This window comes from Panicum virgatum, chromosome 5N, assembly GCF_016808335.1.
Source record: "Panicum virgatum strain AP13 chromosome 5N, P.virgatum_v5, whole genome shotgun sequence".
NCBI classification, from domain to species: domain Eukaryota; kingdom Viridiplantae; phylum Streptophyta; class Magnoliopsida; order Poales; family Poaceae; genus Panicum; species Panicum virgatum.
The window spans coordinates 45,738,395-45,751,402 of record NC_053149.1 but is presented as its reverse complement, the minus strand read 5'-3'; the positions used below and the strand labels follow the sequence as shown (position 1 = coordinate 45,751,402).

The 13,008-nt window shown below is 50.7% G+C and overlaps 2 protein-coding genes and 1 long non-coding RNA gene across 5 annotated transcripts; all 3 read left to right on the top strand.

The window, feature by feature from the left end:
- Nucleotides 1-991: 991 nt before the first annotated feature.
- LOC120673054 lies at nucleotides 992-3,503 on the top strand. Of its 3 annotated transcripts, XR_005674479.1 has the most exons (5): nucleotides 997-1,702; nucleotides 1,843-1,939; nucleotides 2,373-2,726; nucleotides 2,949-3,187; nucleotides 3,323-3,503. It is a non-coding gene; the product is annotated as an uncharacterized LOC120673054 (long non-coding RNA). The 3 variants fall into 3 exon arrangements; XR_005674480.1 differs by having other exon boundaries at nucleotides 992-1,702; nucleotides 2,318-2,726; nucleotides 2,949-3,497; XR_005674478.1 differs by having other exon boundaries at nucleotides 996-1,702; nucleotides 2,949-3,497.
- A 2,310-nt stretch (nucleotides 3,504-5,813) lies between these two features.
- Nucleotides 5,814-8,493, top strand: LOC120673030 (acyl transferase 9-like). The gene is made up of 2 exons (XM_039953707.1): nucleotides 5,814-6,361; nucleotides 7,452-8,493. The coding sequence occupies exons 1-2, from the start codon at nucleotides 5,930-5,932 to the stop codon at nucleotides 8,292-8,294; spliced, it is 1,275 nt and encodes a 424-aa protein (XP_039809641.1). The 5' UTR covers nucleotides 5,814-5,929; the 3' UTR covers nucleotides 8,295-8,493.
- Nucleotides 8,494-8,862: 369 nt separating this feature from the next.
- Nucleotides 8,863-10,640, top strand: LOC120673029 (acyl transferase 5-like). The gene is made up of 2 exons (XM_039953706.1): nucleotides 8,863-9,513; nucleotides 9,633-10,640. Exons 1-2 carry the CDS (start codon nucleotides 9,070-9,072, stop codon nucleotides 10,473-10,475), a joined length of 1,287 nt encoding a protein of 428 aa, XP_039809640.1. The 5' UTR covers nucleotides 8,863-9,069; the 3' UTR covers nucleotides 10,476-10,640.
- Nucleotides 10,641-13,008: the final 2,368 nt, after the last annotated feature.

Here is a 13,008-nt window from a genome sequence, read left to right as displayed (position 1 = left end):
ATTTTTCCAATATATATAGTAGAGATTAGGGAATGAGAATCCGCTGTAGGTGCTCTAATGGCGTGGTTAATATGCATCGCACCGGTGACACTTGCAACACCTATCACCAGATGGGATTTCTATAGATGAAAGTTCCTTCCCACGGCGCATAGGGAGGCCGTCCACGTCATCCTTTTATTTGCGGCCGTCCGATTCGCCATCTGATGGCTCCCGACGTCCGTCGCCTGCTTCTCTGTACACCGTCTTCCCTCGTCAACATGAGGGGTCTCTCTCCCTCTCCGCCTCTCTCTCTGGCCTCCTTCCCCCTCCACTCCGCCATTGGCTAAGGGGTCCCCTCCTTCTCGCGGCCGCCCCTCTCCTCCTCGCGGGCCAGAGCCACCTCGTCGCGCCTCCTCGCGGCGCGCTGCGACCGGGCCTCGAGCTCTACCCGGCCTCGATCCGCGCCGCCCTCCTCCTCCCTTCGCCCACCGGCTTAGCCATGGCGCGCGCACGAGCGTCTCCGGCCGGCGAAGTGCGGGCCTCGAGCTCCCCAGCGGCGCCCCTCTCTCCCTACTCCCTGCTCCCTCCGCGAGCCCGTGTAGCATCCTTCCTCCTCCCTCCCTCCGGCGCATCCGGCCTCGAGCTCGCCGGATCCGCGCGGGTCCGCGGCGGCGGCCGCCGGATCCACATAGGGCGCGGCGGCTCCCTCCCGCCGGCCCCTCCCTCTCCGGCCGGCTCCTCGTCCCTCCCTCTCCGCGACTACGGTGCCGGTGCCCCTGCTCCCACGCGCGCGGCCCCCCTGGAACCCTCGCCGGCGGCGCGGGTCGGCAGCCACGTGATGGGGCAGGCGTGTGGTGGACATGCGCGGTCCACCGCCTGCAGCTCCCTCCCCGACGGATTCCGTGGCGACAGCGCCGGATTCCGCGGCGACGGCGGCCGCCCGGCGTGGGCGCGCGTCGGCGCGGGATGGACGCGGCGGCCCGGATCCCGGATCACGACTGCGGCCCCCGGCGTGCGACGGCGGCGAGGACCCGGCGGCGCGCGACGGGGAGGGGCTCCAGGGGCTCCTGGCGACGCGCGGTGACCCCCGGCCCCACGGTGGCGCTGCAGGAGGCCGCTGCGGCGCGGATCCGGTAGTAGGCTGGCGTGCGCGGGAGCGCCGCCCGTGTCCGAGCCGCCTGCGGCGATATGGCAGGGGCCTCCCTGGCGGCCTACACGGCGGCGGCTCCCCGGCTGCTCCGGATCCAGTGGCCTCCCCGGCGGCTCCCTGTGCAGATCAATCGACCGCGGGTTTGCTTACGCTGCCAGGAAAGAAAAAAAAAGGTATGTTCTACTGCTACGCTCTTGTTGATCCTTCTAAAGCATTCCATTGTTCCCTCACGCTGCCAAAAGTAAGCAAATGCTGCATCCTATTTAAGTCTTATCTTTTACTGATGGTGCATTCGCCATTTGTGGCCACGATTTGTAACGTCTCCTCTACAAATGTTCTCATGCTGACTTAAAATCACAAATCATTTATACATAGGCCTATTACCTCCCCATCATGCCGACTAAGATTTTCCTAAACTAGGTAATGGCTCTTCGTACATCCCTGTTAACTCCGATCCTTCTGAAAATCGACAAAAAAACGTAGGAAATACATCCTCCAGAAGAGGTTAACACATGCAGGTACCAACTTTCAGTAACCGAAGAATCCATGTTGCTGCAGCAGACGACCAGCAAGGTACGAATCCTTCCCAATGCAGCTAGCACTACCTGAAATAGGATACTTCCTTCACAAATCATTAGCCCACGAACGCTGCAGAAGTAAATGGTGAGTTCCATTTTTTGTCTGCCCTGGATCTAAATAGTACCCATTGACAGGTTGCAGGAGATGCTCACCTGTTCCCTGTGTCTGAATATGAAACTCCTACCCTGAGTGCTTCAGTTGCAACATCTTCCTCTAAGCAGCATCTCACAGGTTATTACATCCTCACCTCATTATTATATTCACAAGCTTTAGTTGTCACTCACAGATAAAGGATTTAAGCACACAGGTTCAGAAAATTACAGTTGTCCTGATACTCCCCTTCCATTAGGCCTGCATGCATACTAGATTACTATAAGTGCCAATCTCACATGAATTACCTTTTCTGTGTTTTATGCTTCAATGATAGAATGTTAACTGCACTTTTAAACTATCTAGACCCAGGATTTTCCTCATATGTTCAATACATATGCCAGAATTCAATTTAAGCTTCAGTTAGTCCACCTGCCTAAGGAATGCAATGTTACCAAATTATATGATGCTGTTCATTCTTCCTGCTCGGCCATACCTCTTTCCTTCTGAATGTTTCAGATAACCAGAAAAGAATGCCTCGTCCTAGCATTTACATGACTTATTCTCTATTCAGGTATATGTTCGCAGCGGCTCGTTTCCAGGTCCGTGAAAACCCATTTAGTAACCGGATAAGCAGAAATATCCGTTAACCTCAATGCTGAAACAAGTTTGAAAGTTCCTTCTGACTCGACCACAGATGCCCACCTTCCTCCTTTATACATCCAGCACCTCTATTTCCTTTTTTTCTTAATCTCACATATATTGGTGTTGCTCCTATTTGATACTTTAAGGACTAATTTGAGCCTTGGAGCAAAGTTGAAGGATTATTTGACTATTTTACCTATTTTTAATGTGCTTTACTGCAGTTGTATTCTTCTTAGCTTGCAAATGAAATCGTGGTCCACAGCTCCATCGCAACAGCATCTTTGTAAGTTTCCTCGGCAAAGAGAACTTATGCTTCCTATTCAGTTTCCAGTTCTGCGATTAAGCATTGTATATGAATAGGTTTCAGCTAGCACCCATACAAGGCATGCCTTTTGTTCAGTAGTGCGACATATTCAATTGCTTATGATTTTCATAGATGAATTTCTTCTTATTGTTTGGTGTTACTTTCTAACCACTTCCATTTGTACCTTCTACATTATAACAGGCCTGAATATTATCGTAGTTGATGCCTTCATGGTGCTTACATATTGCTGGGTACTATGCTACAAGCAGCTCTTTACACAACGACCAAATAAGAAGCTTAGCATAGCACCAATTTTTGGGAGCTATTTATTTACAATTATGCTCCTACAAACAGTTGCAGGCTGTGACCGTTTAAAGCAGATTATTTTGAATTGAAATGTCTGCATGGTTCAGATGTGAACCTTAACCTAGCTGAAAGAGGTCAGCTGTTTTATTTTGCAGAGGTCATCTGTTTTATTTTGCAGTATTATCTACAGCCGTTCGTCTTTGCATTCCAATTTTTTGCAAGACGCATTCCCCTTGACCGGGTAACTTTTGTATATTGTTCTTTTGCAGATATATCATTTCCAGCAACAAACATTTTTTTTTCAAGAAACACTGAGCGCGCGCGCGACCGCTTAATGATTGTACTGTAAATTGTGGTTCCAGTCGAGGTTGTATTGCAGACTTTCCAGGACATTGTGTACAATCTAATGCCGAACTAATATACGGCTCCTACTCAGCTCCTTTATTTGCCTGTTGCACCTTATCCAAAAGCATACCATCCTATTCCACTTTTACGCAAAAAACTAAACAATTGAAGCCATGTTCGCGCGCAATAGCGCGCGTCCGGCACTAGTTATGGGAAGAAAACTGGAAACTTTTGAAATTGGAATGTTATGCTCGTGCCCTCCCTCCCAAGCCCAGCGGAGTGCAGTCGATGTTTTGATACAAACGGGCCCGTGAACCCAAGTGGGCATGGCCACCCTACATGGAATTCGTGGACCAGTCTTGGATCGGTCTGTGTTTGGGGCTGGTTTGGGCCGACTCACCCAAATCCTAGAGAGGATACGTGGAGAGTGGCAGAGAATATATTTTTATTTTAGCTTTTTTAAAACTAACATAAATGATATTTTGATAGTAGACCGTTTGACATGTTTTTGGCTTCTTATAAAACGGCTGGTGAAGCTAAAACCATTGTAGAAAATATTTGATGAAACAGTTTATTTCTATTCTTCATGAGTGGATAGAGGAGGTAAAGCTAATAACGTTAGTATTTTAACTCCTGCATAGTGTAAGATGTTTCCAACTTCACGAGGTAAAACGGCTAGTGAAGCTGTTGCATTTATACCCGTTTAACACAATCTTAAATAAAGGTAAAACTCTCTTTAAAGCCATTCAAGAAGTATCCTTTCAAAAAGGAAAAAGCCATTCAAGAAGTTGAGCCAGAGGGGCCAGCCGAGCCAGTTTGTGCGAGTGCACGTAATCGCTCCCTCTCAAAATAATTGCAACTATAAAGTTTAAAATTTGTTCTACAAAAATTGCTATCTTTGACCTACCTACCATAAAAAACAAGACGATTTCTAAAAAATCTCACAACAGTTAACTAACACATCCTCCACTCATTACGAAAGACAAAAAATTTTTAAATTTTACACATAGTATTAGTTTATGTGCTCAGTCCTAGAATTGTATTTATTTTGAAACCAAGGGAGTAGCAAGGGGAAGCGTGGAGCATTTCGCGCTAAGAGCATCTTCAATAGTTCTTAAATTTTTTTTCTAAATCTTGTTATTTGCCAACTCCCCAATAGGTATGAGGAGACAAAAAAGAGTCCATGTCCAAGAGTTTCCTATTCTTACTTTCAAAAATAAAAGTTGTGACCCCCGTAAGATTAATTTCACGTATAGTTCCATGGCTGGCGGACATGAACTTCTTGCAAGTCAGATTGACGATGATTTAGGTCACAAAGGGTTTGAATTCGGGGGAAAAGAAAGAGGACAACAAGGGGGTTCTGTTTTACCTTTTACTTTGCGCCAGTGATGCACCGTGGTGGCCGAAATCGGTGCGGAAAGAAGTGGCGGGGACCTAGCTTCCTCGACGACAATGGCGCAAAGGAGGACGAGGCGCGCTGTGAAGGACGCGGGGAGAAAAGGCGTGATGAAGAAAAGTCGCGGGGAGGTAGATTGGGAGCAACGGAGGCGTGCGCATATTTAGTTATTTACGCATAAGGATGGGCAATGTACCAATTGTTAGGACATAAGAATTAAGATGGAAAACTATCGAAGAATTTTTTTCCAAAAAATAAGAATAGGGAAGCGAGATAGAAAACTATTAAATAAATTGCTCTAAAAGCATCTCCAAGGGTTCCTAATATTTTCTTTCCAAAACTTATTGTTTGCCAACTCATCAAATAGATATGGGAAAGCAAAAAAGAGTCAATCTCCAATACTTATCTATTTTGACTTCAAAAAAAAGAGAAGTTGTGGCCCCATAAGGATAATTTCACGATAAACTTTCATAACTGACGGACATGGCTAATGGACAATAGTTTCTTGCAAGTCAGATTGCTGATAATTTAGGGCACGAAAGGGCTTGAAATTTGGGAGGAAACAAAGAGGACGACTGGGGAGTTCTATTTTATCTCTTATTTGCACCGGTGATGCACCATAGCGGCCGGAATCGGTGCGGAAAGAAGTGGCGACGACGCAAGCCATGCGCAGTACATTAACAGCGATCGGGAGCGATGGAGGCATAAATATTTTTACGCATAAGGGAACTCAATTGGGCAATTGTTAGGATATGAGAACTATTGAAGAGTAGTTTTTTATTTTTTTTAAAAAAAAACAAGGATGAGGAAGAGAAATAGCATACTAAAGATGCAATAACGATCACTTCCGAATCAGTAATCACCTCTGGTAACGTTAACGGTAACTCGAGGTAGAGCCTTAGAGGCGCAAGCGAGCCCAACCAGCAACTAACGAACTCGCCGGTTGTTGTCAGCTGCTCCGCAGTCCGCACCAACCTTGCTGTTCAGACAGCTCGAAGTCAAGCGAGAAATAAACTGGACACCTCACCGGCCGCTCCCCCCTACCAAACCAAACTAATCCCTTCTTCCCGCGAGCGTCTCCCTCTCCCCGGCGTTCCCCCTCCGGAGATCCACCCAGACCCGACCCGCCACGGCAATGGCCGGCGCCGCGCCCACCGTCACCAAGTCCCCGCCGTCCCTGGTGCCGCCGGCGGGGCCCACCCCGGGCGGCTCCCTCCCGCTCTCCTCCATCGACCAGACCGCCGCCGTCCGCGTCTCCGTCGACTTCATCCAAATCTTCCCGGCGTCCGGGGGCGGGGACCAGGCCTCCGCGATCGCGACCATGCGCGAGGGCTTCGCCAAGGCGCTCGTGCCGTACTACCCCGTCGCCGGCCGCATCGCGGAGCCCGTCCCGGGGGAGCCCGAGATCGAGTGCACGGGGGAAGGGGTGTGGTTCGTGGAGGCCGAGGCCAGCTGCTCCCTCGAGGAGGCGCGGAACCTCGAGCGCCCGCTGTGCATCCCCAAGGAGGAGCTGCTCCCGCGCCCGCCCGCCGGGGTGCGCGTCGAGGACACCGTGCTGCTCGCGCAGGTCCGTCCGATCCCCATTGCATGCTGCTCGAGTCCCTTATGATCATTTCGGCTAGTAAATCCTTGACGCAATTTTTCGGTCTGGATCTGAGGGGGTTTAGTGTTCGGTGTGTGTGGATCTGAGGGGGAGCAGGGTGGCGACTAACGTTGACTAGGAAATCTAGGAATGGCTTACAGCCGCACAAAGTGTTAAGCATAATGTGGTAGGCAGACCAGCCGTAAGATTCACTGCTAAGTTCAATTCAACCGTGAGAGAATGACTGGTATCATGGCCATCAGGCCATGAATTGTTTGAGCGGACCTAGTGATCTAAGCTAAAAGTCATCAATCACGATCGCCTAGGAAAACATCAGCCACGCCTCTGTTCAATGCTGGTAGCCTGATAGAGAATTCTTACTGATGGATTCACCAGAAGTAGGCAGGGTGGTTGTTCTCAGGATCGAGGATCAAGCATAGTATTAATTGGCATTCTACTATTCTTGCTGCCTACCTTGTTGATTTGCTGTGCGTTCAGACAAATCTCTTGCTTTCATCACAGATTGTTGTTTGCAGGCCGCTTGACAAACTGATGAAGCAGTTGTCATTTCCTTTTACATTAGAAGAACTATATTCTGGCATCTAAAAGTTGGATGATGATCCTGTAATCTAGAAATACTTATCTTGATCAAGTCTCACTGTGAAACTTATTTCAAACCATGTAGTCCCAAAGTTCATTTAGATGGAAGCATAACCCGTTGGAGGGGAGCTTATGATGCTTAAGCAAGATATAGATTTTGTGGCACGTTAGTCAGATGAGGGATGCATAGTTACATAATTACATTTTAGTTATGGAATTGACAACAGAATGGAAATTTGACATAATGGAGGCCAGAAAGGTAGAAAGTAAATGTCATTTTGGTGCATAAACAATATTTAATCAGGTCATTGTCTTAAAAACATCATCCTCGGTTTCAGCACTAAGTACTTTTCTTCAGAGCCTAGTATTCAAGCTAAATGTTTGTATCTGTTGCACGACCTCTGCTATGACTAGTTACTGAATTTACATGTGATTAATGACTCACACAATCCATTGTCTAATTCTCTATGTTCAGGTTACAAAGTTCACGTGTGGTGGTTTCGCTGTGGGCATTTGCTTCAGTCACTTGGTATTCGATGGGCAGGGTGCTGCCCAATTTCTGAAAGCAGTTGGTGAGATGGCTAGGGGCATCCCTGAGCCATCGATCAAGCCTATCTGGGCTCGGGACGCCATCCCCAACCCACCTAAGCCACCCCTTGGCCCGCCACCCTCATTCACCGCATTCAACTTTGAGAAGTCAGTGGTTGAGATCTCTCTGGACAGCATCAAACGTGTTAAGGACCAGGTTGCAAGTGAAACCAACCAGAAGTGCTCCACCTTCGATGTGGTCACCGCCATAATCTTCAAATGCCGCGCCTTGGCAGTCGACTTTGCACCTGATGCTGAAGTTCGCCTGGGCTTTGCTGCCAGCACACGGCACCTGCTGAGCAATGTGCTGCCTTCGGTCGAAGGCTACTATGGCAACTGTGTATACCCTGGTGGCCTCACCAAGACCAGCCAGGAGGTGAAGGAAGCTTCACTTGTGGAGATCGTGACTGCAATCAGGGAAGCCAAGGAAGCTCTGTCGTCGAGATTCCTCGACTGGTTGAGCAGCGGAGCCAAGGAGAACCACTACAACGTGTCACTGGACTATGGCACACTTGTTGTCACTGACTGGAGCCACGTCGGGTTCAATGAGGTGGACTACGGGTTTGGTGAGCCGAGTTACGTTTTCACCCTGAACGATGATGTAAACATCGTGCCCTCCGTCGTCTACCTGAAGCCGCCCAAGCCGAAGCAGGGCATTAGGCTGGTCCTGCAGTGCGTGGAGGGGCAGCACTCCGCTGTGTTCAGCGAGGAGTTGCAGAAGCATGCATAGTGTAGAGTGAGTGTGTTCTACTCCATAGTTGGGAATTGTTGTATTTTGTTGTGACAAATTGATGCTTCCAGACTTGCTTGCAATAAGACAGGGTTGATCGTGTTTATACTTTGTACTATTATGGGAAAGATTACATTATACATGATTACATGTATTGACATTGATGAAGGAATAATAGTGTTCCATTTGAAGCAAATTTTACAAATTGATTCAGACCTTTTGGCCTGCTATAAGTTCAGGAACAGTGGCTATGCATCATACCATCTGCTATGGATGCAGACCACAATAATATCACATACATCAGTTGCTGGTTAGAAAATCAGCCTCCAGATGATCAGTTTGACACTTAACATGAAGAAGCTTCTTCTTGGAGGCTCGTTGGCCAATCTGTGAACTGAAGAAACATGCGCCATGAAGCAAGAGGTCGAGACGTCGAGTAGGATGTCACATTATGAGCTGCAAAGTTCAGAAATTATTTGGAAAACAACTGACCATGTGAGCACCACTAGCTTTCACAAACGCCACCAACCCACTTGGATTCGGAATTCAGATCAGCCAGAGGAGAAGAAAAGAAGCCAACGACTTCCAATCAAACCGTTGTTGCCTTGTTGGGTTGAGCACTTGAGCTCGTGCGGTCGGGCCGAACCAAGGCCGCAGCCAGCAACAACCTCCACAGCTCCACTCCACTCATTGCTGGTGCCTGGTGGGAAGCTCCGTTGGCACGCTGCACGCGGCAAGACCAACTCTCCGCTCCGCTCCACCAACCGACGCCGCCATGTCTGCCGCCGCCGCCGCCCCCACCGTCGAGAGATCGGCCCCGGAGCTCGTCCCACCGGCGGGGCCGACGCCGGGCGGCACCCTCCCGCTGTCCTCCATCGACAAGACGGCGGCGGTGCGCGTCTCGGTTGACTTCGTCCAGGTGTTCCCCCGGGGCGCAGGAGCCGTCGGGGACCAGGACGCCTCCGTGGCGGCGATGCGCGGCGGCTTCGCGAGGGCGCTGGTGCCGTACTACCCGGTGGCCGGCCGAATCACCGACGTGAGCCCCGGGGAGCCCGTCGTGGACTGCACCGGCCAGGGCGTCTGGTTCGTGGAGGCCGCCGCGAGCTGCGCGCTCGCCGACGTGAACTACCTCGAGCGCCCGCTGCTCATCCCCAAGGAGGAGCTGCTCCCGCGCCCGCCCCCGGAGGAGAAGCTCGAGGATCTCATCATCATGGCTCAGGTTCGATCGATCGCCTCCCGATCCCCTTGTCCGATCCACAAATATGAAGACGCGTACGTTTAATTACCGGATCCGGGGGGAGAAATCGTCTGCTAGTGCTGAGAATTTGAGCTCTACAGGTGACCAAGTTCACCTGCGGCGGGTTCGCGGTCGGGATCTGCTTCAGCCACCTGGTGTTCGACGGGCAGGGCGCGGCGCAGTTCCTCAAGGCGGCGGGCGAGATGGCGCGGGGGCTGCCGGCGCCGTCGGTGGCGCCGGTCTGGGAACGCGACACGATCCCGGACCCGCCCAAGCTCCCGCGCGGCCCGCCGCCGTCGTTCACGGCGTTCGGCTTCGTGACCCAGGTGGTCGATATCTCGCCGGAGAGCATCGCGCGCATCAAGGACGAGTTCAGCGCCGCGACGGGGCAGGCCTGCTCCACCTTCGACGCCGTCACGGCCGTGGTGTTCAAGTGCCGCGCGCTGGCAGCGGGGCACCCCGACGACGCCGAGGTCCGGCTCGGCTTCGCCGCCAGCACGCGGCACCTCCTCCAGGGCGTGCTGCCGTCGGTGGAAGGCTACTACGGCAACTGCGTGTACCCCGTGGGCATCACCCGGACCAGCAAGGCCATCCGCGAGGCGCCGCTGCCGGAGGTGATCGGCGTGATGCGGGGTGCGAAGGAGGCGCTCACCGCGCGGTTCACGGACTGGTTGCACGGCGGCGCCAAGGAAGACCACTACAACGTGCCGCTGGACTACGGCACGGTGACGGTGTCGGACTGGAGCCGCGTCGGGTTCAACGAGGTGGACTACGGCTTCGGCGAGCCGGGGTACGTGTTCACGGCCAACGACCACGTCAACATCGTCGCGTCGGTGATCTACCTCAAGCCGCCGGCGCCCAAGCGCGGCATCCGGCTCATGCTCCGCTGCGTTGAGGAGCCGCACGCCGCCGCTTTCGCGGACGAGCTCGCCAAGTTCGCGTAGGTGGTGGGGTTCTTGACTTGGCCTTACGGGCTTGGGCATGAACTTCACTGTTGCCAGACGGTAATGGCCTGGCCATTGTTCTATTCGTTTGGTTGTTAGCCAACCAGTAATAAGTACTGTTTTTTCATACTAAATCACTACCAGCTATTAGTTACCAATCAGTTAGTAGTACTGTTCTCTCATAACAAATCAACACTAACAACCAACCACAGCCAGCCAAACGAATACAGCGAATAATATTGTTGTGGGCAAAGTGCACAGGGTTTTTGGATCGTGCTGCTGACTGGCTTTACTTGGGTAGGCAAAACACCACGAGAGGAGAGCCATTCATGTGTATTTTATTTTTATGATCCATATATTGAGTTCTATACTTGTCAAATATGCCTATATTTTGGCTATTAAAATCACATCACATTCCGTAAGTGGGTAAAACTCATGGCCTATCGATAACAAATACTCCACATTTGCAATTGCAGTCGGCACCACACTCTGCGAGGGGGGTGGGAAAGAAAAATGATTCCGTTTACTGATATCGTACATCAATGACAAACACTCTAGAGAAGCACATTGGTTGATTGGTACGAAGATCTGCTGGACGCGCTCATTTGAGAGCAATCCCAACCAAAAACACTACTACTAATTTCTATACTTCTATGTCATATAGACACTATTTATAGAAATTACATCCCAATAGATGATTTCTTCAAAATAAATTGTTATCTATTCATATCTCTTCTCTCTCTAATCCTCTTTTCTTTTGTCTTGTTTTCGCGTAGACATGATTTCTTGTATTAGACACGATTTCTTCATATTTTTTCTTCTCTTCTTATTAATTCTACTGCCAACTCAGTTGTTTGCTTACATAGCACCATATTTAATGTCTGCTATGAAAATCAATTGAGTTGGAGGATTGGAACGGCCTGAAGCTCTAGCAATGGAGGAGGTTCCTCTAACGTACTACCACGTCACTGTGTTGATCCAGACCGCGTCAGTGTAGGCCTAATCATTTGTCGGGTCGGGTCGAGTCACTTCGGGTTTCGGGTCAAAAAATGTTAGCCCATGCCCGGCCCATGATATGGTCGGGTCGGGTTCGGATGGGGTCGGGTTGGCCCGCAATTTTATGTGTAATTTTTGGGTTGAATCAGATTTTTTTTGAGTTTCGGGTCAAATATTTCGGCCCGTACCCGACCCGTCACTTGATCGGGTCGGGTCGGGTCGGGTTTTTTTCGGGTGGGTCGGGTTGGGTGGCCCGTGATCAAATCTACGTCAGCGACACGCACAGTACATGAGAATCTCCTTTCCCTATCAAATGGAGAGAAAGCTTGGTGCTCAAATTTTGGCATTCGCATAAGATAATAGATCATCTACGTTATAGATATCACTTGGGAGATTTTATTGAGCAGGAGATTGCGCATCGAGTGGCAATGGATCATGGTTCTAATACTCTCTTCACAATTTAACTTAGTTTTTATTTATTTTTATTTTTTTAGCTCAAAAATATATAAGATAAAAGTGATTTTTTTTAAAATTCTAAACCTTAATTATCTAGACTAAAATTTAAGGTTGTTTACCATCCCATTCTATTTCTGTAATAATATATCCCTCTGTTCATTTGGCTTGTTAGCTAACCAGCTGTCGGTGTCCTGATCCGGCGGTCCGGCACCAACTAGTAAAATGCTGCGTGATCCCTCACCATGGATGGTTGATGTAAGAGGTAACACAGGAACGCACGAGTTTATCCTGGTTCCGGCCGCGGGGCCGTACGTCCAGCAAGGGTGTGCGAAGGCACTGTACTATCTTGCACCGGGGGTGCCTGTAGTAGGGGCTACAAGTGAGGTGAGAGAGGGAGGAAAACTCCCAAGTCTCTGTTAGAGGAGGGGATGATTGAGGCAAGTGCCAATATCGTGCTCCGGGGAGCGGGCGTGTGTGTTCTGCGAGTTACGTGTGTGTTGGAGATGAGATCCTGTAGAAGATGGTGCCCGCCTCCCCCTTTTATAGACACAAGGAGGGGCGGAGTACATGTACGGGGAGATCTAAAGTCGCCGTCTTCTCCCCGAATCAGGTGTGCGCAGTGGTGACTACTGTAGAAAGTACACTGTGGGGCACTGAAGAGCATGGCGCCGGCGCGTGGCGGTTGTCCTGGGAGTCGTCCTTGGTCTTGCGGAGATCACACCGACGTCCTGGCAGCTCCAACGGGCGGTATGGTGGTTCCTCTAAAGGGTACCGTCTCTTGCGCTTGACGTGGCGGCGTTCCGAGGGTCCTGCAGGTGGGGGTCTTGATCTGGTCAAGGCTCGGACCGCGCCCGAGGGTCATGCCCATGCCATTCGAGGGGCCTGCAACAGAGGAGGTACACGGAGTAGGCAGCACAGTGGAAGGGGCAGCGCCGCGCATGTTCGCACAGTGCGTCGCAAGTTCCCACAGTGTTGCTACAGTGCCGGGGATGGTGGAGCAGTGACCGGAGTTGGCAGACGAGACTCCGGGCGCTGTTGCTGTGCGGAGTGGCGGCCTGACGCCGTCTGACCCGGGTGCTGC